At 38.1% G+C, this 13,402-nt stretch overlaps 1 protein-coding gene across 2 annotated transcripts in view; it reads left to right on the top strand.

The window, feature by feature from the left end:
* The window catches only part of USH1C (USH1 protein network component harmonin), a 3,114,702-nt gene extending 3,102,914 nt beyond the window's left edge, over window positions 1–11,788 (top strand). For both annotated transcript variants that reach the window (XM_044082874.1, XM_044082873.1), the window contains one exon: window positions 11,128–11,788. In XM_044082874.1, coding sequence (XP_043938809.1) covers window positions 11,128–11,140 — 13 coding nt within the window. In that variant the 3' untranslated portion in view covers window positions 11,141–11,788. The remainder of the gene's footprint in view (window positions 1–11,127) is intronic.
* The last annotated feature ends 1,614 nt before the right edge of the window (window positions 11,789–13,402 follow it).

Here is a 13,402-nt window from a genome sequence, read left to right as displayed (position 1 = left end):
TTATTTTATTGTTTTGCATTCAGCCTACACTACTCCTAGAATACCAACTGCTAAGAATAAAATCTGCAGATTCATTCTATTAGCAGACCCCTAGGTGCACCATAGCAATATGCTAGAAAATTCCATATGGCTTCCAGTGCCTCATAGGGCCACTTTCCTTCTGAATACTCTAATTTACAAGGTGCTAAACATCTACAATCCACCAGTATCAGTAAATATGCACAATGTTTGCTGAAGTAAAAGTCATCTAAATAATTGCACATTAAAGAGATCTGCAACTAATGAAGAGGTTGCTGCTAGCAAACAACTTTATATTTCATTATTTTATCTACAAATAAAGTACCTGTTGCCCTTGAGGAGTAAATTGCCTATGTTACATTGAAAAAATAAGATAGCAATATTGCAATAAGGTATGGATGGCAAACTGATAACAGGTTCATAGTTGCTGGGTAACCCTAACCAGCAGTTACATGTCAGTGGGGCATTTTACACACGCAGACACACACACACAGACACACACACACACACACACACACACACACACACACACACACACACACACACACACATACACACAATAGAAGCTGCAATGAACACGCAGCTAGAAATGACAAAATAGAAGCTGCAGTGAACACACACAGCTGGAAATGAACCATAATCTGCGTAAATAAACTAGAAGCTGCAATGAACCACACACACCTTAAGTAAATAGCTGGTCTGCTTAGCTAAAATAACTCCAATGAACCACTCTGCTTAAATAAAATAGCTCCAACGAACCACTCTGCTTAGCTAAAACAGAAGCTGCAGTGAACACACACAACTGGAAATGAACCATAATCTGCTTAAATAAACTAGAAGCTGCAATGAACCACATAACTTAAATAAATAGCTGGTCTGCTTAACTAAAATTGCTGCATTGAACCACACATAGTCTGCTTAAATAAAATAGCTGCAACAAACCATTCTGCTTAAAAATAGCTGCTTCCGCTCTGCTTATCTGCTACTGGAACTGCCATGCATAAGATTTGAACTCTACCGAGCAATACTCCAGAATGGCCAACCACCTAGTCTTGGAAATGAACCATAGCTAATCTGCTAGCTGCAATTAACCACACACCTTAAATAAACTGCTGGAACAATGAACCACATAGTCTGTTTAGCTAAAATAGAGCCAACGAACCACTCTGTTTAAAATAACTGCTATTAAACCGGAGCAAACCACTCTGTTTAAATAAAATAGAGTTAGATACTCAGACAGTCTGTTTAAATAAAATAGCTGCAACAAACCATTCTGTTTAAAACTAGCTGCTTCCACTCTGCTTAGTGCTACCGGAATGGCCATGTATCAGATTTGAACTCTGCTACCAGCTTTACAGATTTGAACTCTGCCGCCAGTTATCAAGAACAATTCAGCGGAACAGCCACCTAGTCTTGGAATTTAAATGAACCATAGCTACTGCTAATCTGCTAGCTGCAATGAACCACACACATTAAATAAATTGCTGGAACAATGTTACGAACCACATAGTCTGCTTAGCTAAACTAGCTCCAATGAACCACTCTGCTTAAAATAGCTGCTGTTATCAAACCAGTCTGCTTGAATGAAATAGAGTTAGACACATAGACAGTCTGCTTAAATAAAAATAGCTGCAGCAAACCATTCTGCTTAAAACTAGCTGCTTCCACTCTCCTTAAAACTAGCTGCTTCCACTCTGCTTAGCTGCTACTGGAACAGCCATGTATCAGATTTGAACTCCACCGCCGTGCCCCCAGCTGAACAGATTTGAACTCTGACTGCCACCAATTTATTAGAACAATTCACTGGAATGGCCACCTTGTCTTGGAAATGAACCATAGCTAATCTTGTAGCTGCAGTGAACCATACACCTTAAATAAATTGCTGAAACGATGAACCACGCAGTCTGCTTAGCAAAAACAGTTCCAACAACGAACCACTCTAACAGCCGTTCGCCAATTACTGTAATGGCCATGTATCAGATAACTTAGCAGATTTTAGTAAAACACACACACACAGCTCTGCAGTCTTAAATAAAACACACACAACAGGGAACCTCTGTGTGCAGCAGTCTTAAATAAATCACACAACCTGCTTAATACACCGGTCACAGCAGCAGAGCCACTCTGCATAAAAAAAAAACACAGAACTACTGCCAGTAATGAACCACTCTCTGTAGTCTTAAATATTAAATAAAATAGCTGCTGCTGCTTCCACTCTGCTAAGCTGCTACCAATTATTAAGAATGATACCCGGAGTGGCCAGCTACCCCACACACAGTCCGAGTGTAAACACTGAGCTATAAAGCTTATCACAAGCACATTTGAATTAAAGCAGAGCGGCCTGGGTCTGTTTTCTTTTTTTTTTTCCTTACCTGAACTGTTGGTGTGTGCTGGGAGGACTGAAACTTAAATTTGTACAGCTGCCATTAATTTAAAGCTGCAAGTTGTAAAAAAAAAAAAAAAAAAAAAATCAGGAATTAAAGGAGCCACTCGGAAATTCGTGGCACCCCATTATTTTGGCCTCAAAACCGGTAATTACCAAGGAATTCAGTGCGGTTGAGAGGTCTGGACACCATCCCTCACTCTGGAATTATAGATAAACTCACTAAACTAGGTATAAATCCCTATGTCACAACTGTCTCACTGACAGAACCCACACTGTGAAAGTAGCAGACTCGAAATCCAACTTCAGACCAGTGACAAGTGGAGTTCAGTCCTGGGTCTCTCCTGTTTGGTATCTACTTTTCAGAAGTACAGGCTAACACAGAAGGTCTTTGGCTAATGAAGTTCGCAGATGACTGAAAAGTAGGAGCCATAATCGAAACTTCTAACGATGTGGACATCCTACAAAAGGGCCTCACTGAGACAGATGCCTGATGTCAAAGCCATGGCCTCAAGCTCAGTGCCATAAAGTGCATTGTCATCCCTTTTGGTGAAAACTCTGTACCCATGAACTGCCACATAGGTGGTAGTCTACTTAACACCGAAAGTGTGATAAGAGACCTTGGGACACAGGTGGACAGTAGTCTCTCTTTTGATAATCACATTGCCACAGTAGTCAGGAAATCCTTCTACGTGGCACACCTCATCACAAAACATTTCTCATCCAGGAAAAAAAGAGGTCATTGTTCCCCTCTACTCGTCACTCATTAGACCCATTATAGAGTACAATGCCTCTTTTGGTATGTACCTCACAAGACATCTGCAACAACTAGAAAGGCCATAGAAGTACCTCACAAAAAGGATTACTAGCCTCAAACAGATGCCCTACACAGACCGTCTCAAAAAGCTCCAGCTTTACTCCAGCGCATATCGCCTACTCAGAGGCGATCTCTGCCTAACATACAAAGCTGTGCCAAACCCAAAGCTGTTGGACATGCTCCACTTAAAAGAAATCCCATTCCCTCCAAGCTACATGCTCTAGGGACCTAAACCTTGTCACCACAATAAACAGAACATGCTGGAGGGATAGATTCCTGTCCCAGAGACTTCCCATACTCTGGAGCAAACTACCTATCTATATCAGACAAAGCTCCTCATTAGCACTCTTCTAGAAAAATCTTGATGATTGGATGGGAGATAGGAAATTCACCCCAGGTATCACTTCTGTGGCTCTACTCGACAGGGGCACAGGAAAATAATTTTTTGGGGTGGTAAAAGCCAGGGTACCGTTTTGGCTAGGCTTATATAGGCTCTAGGGCCAATAGCCTAGGAACTACCTATGAACCTAAATGCAGGTAAGATGAGAAATAATTAGGAACCCTTTTTTAGCATCTGGAAAGCACATGTAGAATGTACTGTATATTTTTATAATGAGAAGGGGTCCATTCAATCCTGCACAAGTTATTTTGTCACAGAGCTCATGGTGTTGATTTTCAGGATAAGCGTATACAAGTGTGTCATTCAAATATTTAAAGTTCGGCACTAAAGCATAAATACAAACACACATGCACACTCACTCTGAGATTGTGATATCAGGATATAGATTTTTGTGGTAGTCCAAGATGGGTTTCATAGTAGTTGCATGAACCATCATAGATCTTAGATGGCACTGAATGCATTAAAAAAGTCAACATGTCAGTGAATACATTACAAATTTCAACAATGTCAGGTTTGCAACAAATCAGACAACAAGCATTTCCCTTGCACCCTAGTACCTTGGATCTTAAGTAATTCATCTCTGAGACTGTACAATGTAAGGATAAAGGGAAACTTCTTTCCTCCACAGTCCCATGCTCTGCCTCTTTTTAGAAAGTAACAGGATTCAGCACTGCTCTTGATCTTCCTTCTCCAAAATGTGAAACACTACCTTTCATAATCTTTCTGCTGCTTTCTTAAGGCAATGTAAATGTACTTAACACAGATCTTTGGTACTAAATATATATAAAGATGTCTGTCACTCTTCTTATGTGCATTAAAAAGATGTTGAGAGGTTTGGGTGTTCAGTTAAGTTGTTTATTGTATACAAATACATCAGGATGAATTTCAGGAATATTAAACTTAAGTGAACTATGTAATTGATTGCATACTTGTATGGAAACACTATGGTTGCTCACTCAAAATGGCACTCTTGCTTGCAGGTGCTGAGTACTTGTATGTATGTGTTGACTCACTGGAAAGCTTCGTAAAGGTATACGACACACACCGATCTACATCCTCCCTCTTTACTGAGGTGTCTCATGTAAACAATAACATTTGAATAGGCATGCAGTTATACAGACACTAATAAAAGAAAAACAGCCATCATATCCCGGTTAATGTGTATCTGGAACTAGGTTTCGAGATGTGACCTGATCTTGTGACATAATAGTTAGGACTGTGTTTAGCAACAGGGCCATTCACTGGGGAATGTTCTGCATGAGGAGTTTCAGGGATTTTCTCAGGAACGGTGATTGCTGACAGAATGTTCTGTGGAACAATAACATTGGACAACTCACTCTGAGAACTAGAACCTTTGTCACAGGCAAGATGCTGTAACACTGATTTGGACACTGGTAACAAATGCTTCCAATTTTGTCTGAATTCCATGTCTTGTGTTTCCACAATGTACAATCTTGGCTTCTGACTTTTCACAAATCTGATGCAAGCAAAAGCTTTTGATGTCTGCATCCTCACTATCTCCCCTTTTTATAAAGAACAGAGCCATTTTCTGGTTTTATCATAGTAAGATTTCTGGGACAAATGAGTTTTCAACAGTTGGGCTTTTACTGCTTTGTTATTCTTAGCACATGGAAACAATAAATTACTGCTAATTGGTAGTATGGTTCTGGTTTGTCTCAACGTAAGTCTCTAGGCAGGTGAACCAAGGTGTTTATCATGAGGAATGTTTCTGAGATTTAACAAGTTTAGAAAAACATCAGTATCATCATGCCTGGATTTCTCTAACAGCTGTTTTGCACTTTGAACTGCACATTCAGCCAAGCCGTTTGACTGAGGGTATTCAGGACTACTTGTAATATGAAAGAAGTCCCACTCTTCTGCAGATCTCTTGAACTGCTGACTTGTAAACTGGGCACCATTGTCAGAAATAACTCTGTGTGGACTACCATGGACAGACAAATGTCGCTTTAACTTAGTAATGACAATACTGGAAGTTAGATTGGGAAGTAGGTTAATCTCAAACCGATTTGAATAAGAGTCTGCTAACACCAAATAATGTTGACCATTCCACTCAAAGATATCTGTGGCTACTATCAACCAAGGTAGTTCAGGAAGTGACTTAAATGAAGGAGTTCTTTCTGTTGATGCAGCTTTATACTATTACATACCGAACAAGATGAAAGTACTTTCTCAATAACTTTTGACATAGAAGGCCAAGACACTACATTTTTCTCCCTTCTTTTGGTAGAATCAGTTCCTGGGTGGCCACGATGCAAGATTTGAATGTACTCTTGTTGCAAGGACTTCAGAACAATCACCTTAGGACCTTTCATGATGATACCATTGCCTGACAAAATCTCATCTCTGTATGGAAAAGAAGGTTGCACTTCTACTGGTAAAAAAGATTGCTTTGAAAGGACATCCTCAGCCGATAGAGGTTTAGCTTCTGGAGAATTAGATCTGAAGCTGTGTCAGTTCTGAGCTCATCAGGATGTGTGGAAGAAAAATTTCTCACTTCCATGACCTCAGAATCCAGTTGCTCATTGTCATGCTGTTCTGTGTTTTTTCTAGGCAGTCTGGATAAGGTATCACCAAGGTAAAGAAGTTTGCCTTTAGTGTAAACAAGATTGAAATTGTACTTCTGTAATTTGAGCATTATATGTTGCAGTCTAGCTGGAGCTGAATGCACAGGTTTCCTCAAAATAGTAACAAGAGGTTGGTGGTCAGTTTTGATCTGGATAGGTCAACCATAAATATCATGGAAATTTGAACATGCAAACACAATTGCCAAAAGCTCTGTCTCAATCTGGGCATACTGCATCTCAGTCTGAGTAAGAGTTCTTGATGCATAGACTATGGGTCTACTCTCTTGAAGAATGACTGCACCTAGACCAAACTTAGAAGTATCACAGGAAAGAGTAACTGATTTGTGAACATCATAGTAGCTGAGAGTTGGTGGGTTGGCAATTTTCTGCTTCAGGACATCAAATACTCTTTGGTGCTGTTCTGACCATGACCATATTACATCTTTGTGCGTCAGCTGTTGTAATGGTGCTGAAAGTTGGCTTAAATCTGGAATTAACTTGCCTAGATAGTTGACCATGCCAAGAAAATGTTGTAGGGCTTAAACATTGTCTGGAGCTGGCATCTTGAGAATCGCTGTTTGCTTGGAAGGATCTGGTCACAAGCCTGAACTAGTAAACAAGTGACCAACATAAGTAATGTCTCATAGCCTGAATTTGCACATCTGAGGATGCAGCTTAAGATTCACTTCACATGCTCTTTCCAGAACTTTCTTGAGGTTTCTGTCATGTTCTACTTCACCATTACTTCCTATTAGAATGTCATTTACTATAATAGCACACTGATAGCCCAGAAAAATTTGCTCCATCACACGCTGAAAGACTTCACTGGCTGAATTTATTCCAAATGGCATTCTCAGAAATCGGTATCTTCCAAATGGCATACCGAATGTGGTTAACAATGAAGATGTTTGTTCAAGCATAATTTGCCCAAAGTAATTCTCTGCATCTAAGACAGAAAAAATAGTGACATTTGGAATGAGGGCAGCAACCTCTGTGTGTGTGTATTGGTTGATGGGGTCTTTTTAATGCATTGTTGAAATGTCTTGGATCAATACATATTCTAATATCATCTGAGCTTTTCTTATGAGCTACTACCATGAAGGATACCCATTCAGTAGGTTCTTCTACTGGACAAATTACTCCTAGCTGCACCATTTTGTCTAGCTCAGCTTTGACTCTGCTCTGCATTGCTAATGAAACTTTCTGTGCTGGTCTGACAACTGGGCTGACCTGTGGGTCTAACGTCAGAGTACAAAACTGGTAGTTTGCCTAGTTTGTCTGTAAAAATATCAGCATACTCAGAAAAAAATAGTTTGGGTGAAATATGAGCTGTTGTTCGGGCTTACATGGTGGACTTCCTTGTTAAGTGAAAGCAGTCCCATTTTCAAACTCTCTGAGGCCTGATAATAACTGCATGTGTTTCTTGACTATGAAAAATTGCAAGTCATAGCTATTCCCAGCAGAGTAACCTGAAAGCACTGCTGAGCCTTCGGTTTGAATCTCTTCACCACCATAAGCAACAAGCTTCACACACTTTATCAAATTAAGTTGTTCTGCAGCTTTTACTCTAGCAAACATTTCCGCTGGCATAACATTGAACTTTGAGCCACTATCTACTTTGAGCGCTATGGTAGTCCAATTAATCCAGACAGTGCAAAAGATCTCATTCTTTGCCCACAAATCTACTGCATTAACTGTTTCACCAACCACAGACACAACGTCAACATAAAAAGAAGGGTTGCAGCTTACTAATTTATGAACTTGCCTCTTGGAATGCCCTCTTTTATTAAAAGAATGGACCTCTTTTGATTTACAAAACCTTTGAAAATTATTCCACTTTTTACATTTGTGGCACTGCTGACCAGAAGCTCACAATTTTTCTCTTTTAGATTCATGATTTCCACCACAATTACAACAGTTGACTGTGAGGCTAGGTGAAGGCACATTCTTTGAGTTTGCTGACTCACCCTTATGCTTCACTGAGCATGCTCTGGAATTTGCTGGAAAGACTCTGGGGTTTCCTAGGGAGTATTACAGGACCTGCAGTAGCTGCCATGTGCTTGGGCCAGTTTCCTTTAACCATGTGCTGCATACTACCAACATGAACTTTGTCACTGTGCACTATCAACATGAGCTTTGTCACTGTGCCTTCCATGGCTATTCTCATTTGTAAGCATACTTGTGTGCTTTTCTGTAAGCTCATATATCTGACAAATCTCAATGGCCTTATTTCAAGTTAAATCACTATCTCAAAGCAAAATCTTTGTCACTGTGTCATTATTACCACCACACACAATACTGTCTTTTATCAACTCATCTCTCAAATCACCAAATTTGCACATTTTAGCCTTATTTCTCAAGTCAGTTATATATGCTGCAAAAGTTTCACCAGGCTATTGATCCCTTGTGTAAAATAAGTGCCTTTCCATTGTAATATTCGTTTGGGGTTGCACATTTCTCTAAATTTACATTTTAAGCACTCTGCATCTTCCCTTGTTTCAGCTGGTACCACAATATGGCAGTCTTCGCCCTCCCCTACAAACATAACAGGTATATACACAAATTAACGCTCTCTTTCAATGGCCTCCGAACCAGCTGAATTAAGCAGAATAAATGCTTTTGTATGTGTGTCTTTGTTAGAAAAAGCAGCCTGTATGAAAATATATTCCTGCTCAAACACTCTCCAATTTTCTGCAATATTGTTATCAAACACAAGTGGTGTGGGTCTGCAAAAACCTTCTGCCATGCCCACAGATTATAGTAAAACAAAATGCAGTCTTGACCCTTGTAATTATGTATGAACATTCACACACACCAGGTACTTGTAATAATAATCAAATGCACAATAAACTCTCTGAAATACTGTACTCTGTGAAATATGCCTTGAAATAACTGTACCATGTGAAACATTCTTTGAAATAACTTTACTTTGCAAAGTAACTGCACTGTAATACTGCACACACTTGCAATTACTTTGCACACTTTGGATACTTTGAATAGGTTTAGTTAATATGAAAATGTAGCACATAGTGAAATATATGTTTGTTTTCCTTTTTTTGTACATTTTGTGTGATTTGGTTATTGTTTCAGATGTTTTTGTAATTATTGTGAATATTTTTATCAATATAGGTTCATAGGTACTAGGCTATTGGCCCTAGGACCTATATAAGCCTAGCCAAAAAGGGACCTTGGCTTTCGCCACTCAAGAAATTTATTTTCTTGTGCCCCTGTCGAGCAGAGCCACAGAAGTGATCCCCAGGGTGAATTTCCTATTTCCCTTTCAGTCATCAAGATTTTTCTTGAAGAGTGCTAATGAGGAGCTTTGTTTGATATGTCACAGTATCAGACATTTGTTTTGAGCATTCTGAGTGCTTTGTTTTACATTTGTAGCAAAATAAATCATTTAAGCAAGTTTTAGTACCTGGAATTTGTTTCTGACCTGCTTTGTGAGTTGTTTGAGCAGTAGGGATGATCCACTCCTGTGTATTCCTCCAGCTTTAACAGGTTGCCTCATGCTGTAACTTTGGATCCCATTCTGACACCATATTGCTGCTCTTATGTGCATTAAGAAGATATTGAGTGTTCTTTTAAGTAGCTTATTATATACAAAATACATCAGCATGAATGGCAGGAACATTAAATTTAAACTATCAGTTAGACTGACTGACTACTCACTCAAAATGGCACTCTTGCTTGCATGTACTCTGTACTTATAAGCATGTGTTGACTCACTGGAAAGCTTCTTAAAGGTACATCACACACACTGATCTACAGTATCCATTGCCAGTCTGAAATCACCTGCAAGCATGTAGCATGACTTCTCAAAAACTGTAATAAATGCCAACAGTGGAATATTATATGTTCTTCGTGTTTCACTGTTGCAGTCATTACATATTATGTCTAATTTGTTATAATTATGTAAACTGTAGATGTTTTTGTTTTATTTTTGAAGACTGTAAAATTTTTCATCTTAAAATATTTTGTAATAATTTGGAGATTTTCGCCCTGGGGCTTCACTGACAATGGGCTTCTACCCAATCAGACTTTCCTAGTAATCAGATGTCAATAAATAAATAATCAGGGAAAAATGGTCAAAATGTCGAATAATTACTAGCAGCTTTCTAACGGTTTCAACTAGGATGCTCAAAAGATGGTTACAATGTGTTACTTTATACTTAGAAAAGGTTTTTGATGAATTAACAACTCAGCATTATTTACCATGGATGTCTGTTAAAACAAAACTTAACATTAAATATGTGACAGACCCTTTCAGTGTGTAACTGCAAGGAGCATGGACTTTTTTTAAGACTCAAAATGAGGAACATTCCTCATAATGAGGTGCATACTTGAGAGATATGGGATTCAGCTAAGCCTGACTGAAATATCTTGTTCAGATTAATGTCAGTTGTATGAATCACATATCTGTCTAACTACAACAGGTACTTATTCCACAGTGGTGTCACTGTCTTTTATAGAAATCTCAACAGTGGCCCATGAGGTAAAGCTTAAGACTACTGCTTTCTTAAAGCAACATAAATATACTTAATACAGGTGTTTCTTACTAGATATAAAGATGTGCCATTGTCGGTCTGAAATCACCTGCAAGCAGCTATCATGACTGCTTAAAAACTGTAATAAATTCTAACATGCAGTATTATATTTGTTACTAAAGGACAATCATATTAGTTGCCACAGAAGTACTAAAAATTGATTATTATTAGCAGTTTCTTAACATTTGCATTGCATGTAGTTCTGCAGTATTGTAACTACTTTTTTCTGTATCCATTTTTGAGCAAATGTTGCAAACTAGAAACAGCATAGATTTTGTGTGGACATTATGCAAAAACTCAGTTTAGATATTTCCTTTTTTTGCATGGATAATATTGTTATCATAAAACACTGAGTCATCTTTTTTGCTTTTTAGGACCCTTTTTTGAATTGAAGAACATGAAGATTCATTACATTCACTGGATACACAATCTTTGAAAATGCATGTTTTGCAGCTAATTTTATTTTTGCTAAATCAGTAGTCATAATTCCTTGTCTGCATCTTTAACACAATACCAGCATAAATTCACTACAAATAGCAATGCTGTAATTAATATTAGTAAAGTTATACTTTGCTGGCACTACACCTAACTGCTTTATGAGTAAAACTGAATGAATCTTCTATGATGAAATATTATATTGCTTTGCAAAAAAATGATTATTGCTTTCCTTACATACTGCACATGCAACCACTTCATAGAAACAAACAATGCTTTGTTAATTATATGTAGCTTTTTAGGCAGGTTCTGAATTCAAGATAATTCAAAGCTGAGCAGCTGTATCAGCAATGCTTAAATGTAAAAACAGTAGGAATTCATAAATCTGAGCAGTAGTTGAGGAAAAAGATTTTATACGACTTTCTTCAGAAGTGGAACAACATAAAGAAAATTGTGACTGCATTATTCTAAGGGGAGTATATTCTTTTTTTAATTGCTAAAATGTAAATTATGTATTAGCTGCCTTAATATTTGTGTTACTTCTCCAGTTATAATAAATTAGGCTGCTGCAGGTCATGCTGCAAAAGTATTCATTCCTCAGATCAGTGTAAATTTACATTTTTGTTTTTAAGTAGAACTGTTTAGAATGTAAAGCTATTGCTAACATCTGATGTTTAAATTATTCAGTGCATCTGATGTTTATAAAGTAGCAGAATGCCGGTACCCATGCTTTGTTATAAGTGCACTGAATTATGTAAATCACAATTATCTCCACAGATTATGTGTAGAAAATGTGCATCTAATGCTAAAAAAAAAATGAATTTTATGAATGCATTTGTGTTATGCAGTAAAGTTTGCTCCACAGACATTCACTTAGTTAAATTTAAATCATTCCAGTGCTTATGCTTGCTGTGAATGAAGCTTTTATTCAGTGTCACTTTATAAAACAACGAGTTCATCTAGTTCTGACAATGTACCTGCTTACTTGAGAGATGCATGAAATGGTAGATATTTGCAAATTCTTATTACAAATACAGTTTCTTTGACACTACAAATAAGGAATGACCAGCTGTAGAATGTACATGCTATTATTTTCACAAGCATTTTTTGTAATTTATTGTTAACTATTTTACAGTGTTATAGTAACATTTCCCTGATAAAACCATATGTCATGGCTGTGGCCAGGTGGGAAATTTCCCATATTTGCCTAGATATAACCCACCCTGGGGTCAGAATGAAGAAGTAGCCAATCTGTCTCTCTGTCCTTTGCAGGTGTATGAGGTTAAGGTATTTGGAAAACCTGAAATTCCTTTTTGGACTGTATCAGAAGATTTTCAGGTGGGAGAACTTCAAACAAGCTCTGGTCTCACTATTTGTGCCATTCCTTTCCCTAGCTACAAATCCAACAGTACCACGGTAGATTATATAAGTATTATTAAGCATACTCCCTCTACTGATGAAACAGTAAGTGCTGTTACACAATGAATTCTATACCTGCCTCAACTGCGTGTCAGCCACTTTTCGTCTGCTTACGTGTGTCACCCTTGGAACAGAAAGAGAGCACTAAACAGAGAGATGTCATTCTGCTGTCAATTCTTATGCTGGCCGAAACTGCCAACCATCCAGATCCAGTTCTAAACCTATATCTTCGTCAGTGTGACTAGATACACTTTTGTTGCATGACTTTTGAAACTGACTTTGCCTATGTCTTTTATAAATATACTTTACAGGGAGTTCACTGTAGAAGGACATTAAAGAAGAGAGTTGAGAATGTACTTTACATATTAAAGTGAAGTCAGTTCCCGAAATATCACTGGCAAATCTGAAGCAGTTTTGTCTTGTTACCCTGCTGCAGGTAGAGCTAAACAGTTAAATTCATCATTTTCATATTTTTGTTTTTGGTTTGCCCAAAACAAATACATTTCATAAAATGTATCTGTTTGTTTAACTTTTGTTAATTGATAAGCCCTACTGGCAGAGCAAGAGCCAGGAAGAAAAACTCAAGATGTCCTGTTGTTCATATGTTGAAGTATTCATAATATGAAGGAGTCCACCCATGGATGGCTCGTACATCCAGCCAGTATACAAAAGTCTAATGCTACTGTGAGGTACATATGATGCTGCATATCAACAAGCGTACTTCATCAATAAAGGGACACCAGGTATAAAGCGGACGTCAGCTAGTACCAACATCAGAACATTTCTGCCGCCTGT

This window comes from Protopterus annectens, chromosome 9.part0 (assembly GCF_019279795.1).
Source record: "Protopterus annectens isolate FY-2018-M chromosome 9.part0, PAN1.0, whole genome shotgun sequence".
Lineage (NCBI taxonomy): Eukaryota > Metazoa > Chordata > Ceratodontiformes > Protopteridae > Protopterus > Protopterus annectens.
This window is presented reverse-complemented; position numbering and strand designations above follow the sequence as displayed.